Consider the following 1,746-nt stretch of genomic DNA (forward strand, 5'->3'; position numbering starts at 1 on the left):
TGGGTTTGGTGGTTTCATCTCCAGGGTTTTGGGTTTGTGGGTTTGATGGTTTCATCTCCAGCTTTTGGGTTTGGTCTTTTTATCTCCAAGTTTTGGGTTTGGTCATTTTATCTCCAGGGTTTTGGGTTTTTGGGTTTGGTCATTTCATCTCCAGCTTTGGGGTTTGTGGGTTTGGTCATTTCATCTCCAGCTTTTGGGTTTGTGGGTTTGGGTTTTTTTCCCCTAAGGGTGAAGTTTCACACTTCCATCAAAGGAGTGGACACCCAAACCCAGAACATCTGGGCTTTTCAGTGCCTGCAAACCAGAACCATTTCCTCCAGGCCCCTGAAATTTTAGCTGAAGCCTGACCAAAATTGCAAGTTTTAGGACATTTGATTGAAAGGTTGGGTTTTGGAGTGGGAGAAATTGTTTCCTGTCTGCAAAGTCCTCAGATATTTGAGAACTGGCACTTGGCACAGGAAAGTTCAGTAGAAACAGCAGATTTTCTGTAAAGGAGGTGAAAAATGACCAATTTTGTGTGGCCTCACATTGGGGTCAGACAGGTGGCAGAGGTAATTTATTTTTATACTGTACATTTTATATATTTAATATATTTATATATTATTAATATAGTATTATATATGTTCTGTCTTATTATATTTGATATATTTATATATTTATATATTATTCAGTTTCTATATTTTATATACTTACGTATTATAGATTACAATACATTTTAAATATTATTGTATTTTACATATTATATTTTATATTTTCTTATACTATAGATTTTATATATTTTATATCTTCACATATTCATATATTAGTATATATGTGTTGTTATATTTTATATATTTTATATCCTTACATATTATTCATGTATTAGTGTATATTTTACATATGATTGTATTTCATATTTTAACTATTTGAGATATTTATTTATTACACATTTTATATCTTTTATGTCCTTCCACATCCTTCATAGATTATTATACATTTTACCTATTATTGCATTTTATATTTTAACTATTTAATATATTTATATATTACACATTTTATACATTTTATATCCTTCATAGATGATTATATATTTTACATATTATTGTATTTTCTATTTTAGATATTTTAGATATTTAGATATTACACATTTTATATCCTTACATATCCTTCATAGGTTATTATATATTTTACATATATAATGTAAATTATAATTTTACATATATATATACATATATATTGTATTTTATATTTTAGCTATTTTAGCTATTTATTTCACATTTTATACATTTTATATCCTTCACAGAGTATTACATCTTTCACATATTATTTTTCATATCTTTTATTTCATTCCCATATTTAAAAAATAACTTAAAAGCTCAATTAAAACCGCCAACCTCCACGTTCTTTGCTGCCACCTCCCCCAGTTTTGGACCCAGAAATTTATCCCCCCTGGTGACTGTCCTTTTGTCCCCCTGTGACTGTCCCTTTGTCCCCCCAGACATCAACGAGTGCACGTCCAACCCGTGTGTGAACGGCGTGTGCCGGAACAACGCCGGCTCCTTCGCCTGCGAGTGCTCCCCGGGCAGCAAACTGGACCCCACTGGCACCATCTGCGTGGGTAAGGGCACCCCGAGCACCTTCCTGGCTCAGGGGTGGGCATTCCGTGGGCACTGATGGTGGGATGAAGGGGAATGGTCTTAAGGTGGAGGAGGGAAGGTTCAAGTTGGGTGTTAAGGGGAAATTCCTCCCTGGGAGGGCGGTGGGGCC

General features: G+C 34.4%; 1 protein-coding gene across 1 annotated transcript in view; it reads left to right on the forward strand.

Moving 5' to 3' along the window:
• Positions 1–1,746, forward strand: part of LOC103766916 (fibrillin-2) — a 143,142-nt gene that overhangs the window by 99,603 nt on the left and 41,793 nt on the right. Inside the window, 1 exon segment of the mRNA XM_029963865.1 lies at positions 1,478–1,597. Coding sequence (XP_029819725.1) covers positions 1,478–1,597 — 120 coding nt within the window.

This window comes from Manacus vitellinus, unplaced genomic scaffold, assembly GCF_001715985.3.
Source record: "Manacus vitellinus isolate BGI_N305 unplaced genomic scaffold, ASM171598v3 scaffold_64_pilon, whole genome shotgun sequence".
Taxonomy (NCBI): Eukaryota; Metazoa; Chordata; class Aves; order Passeriformes; family Pipridae; genus Manacus; species Manacus vitellinus.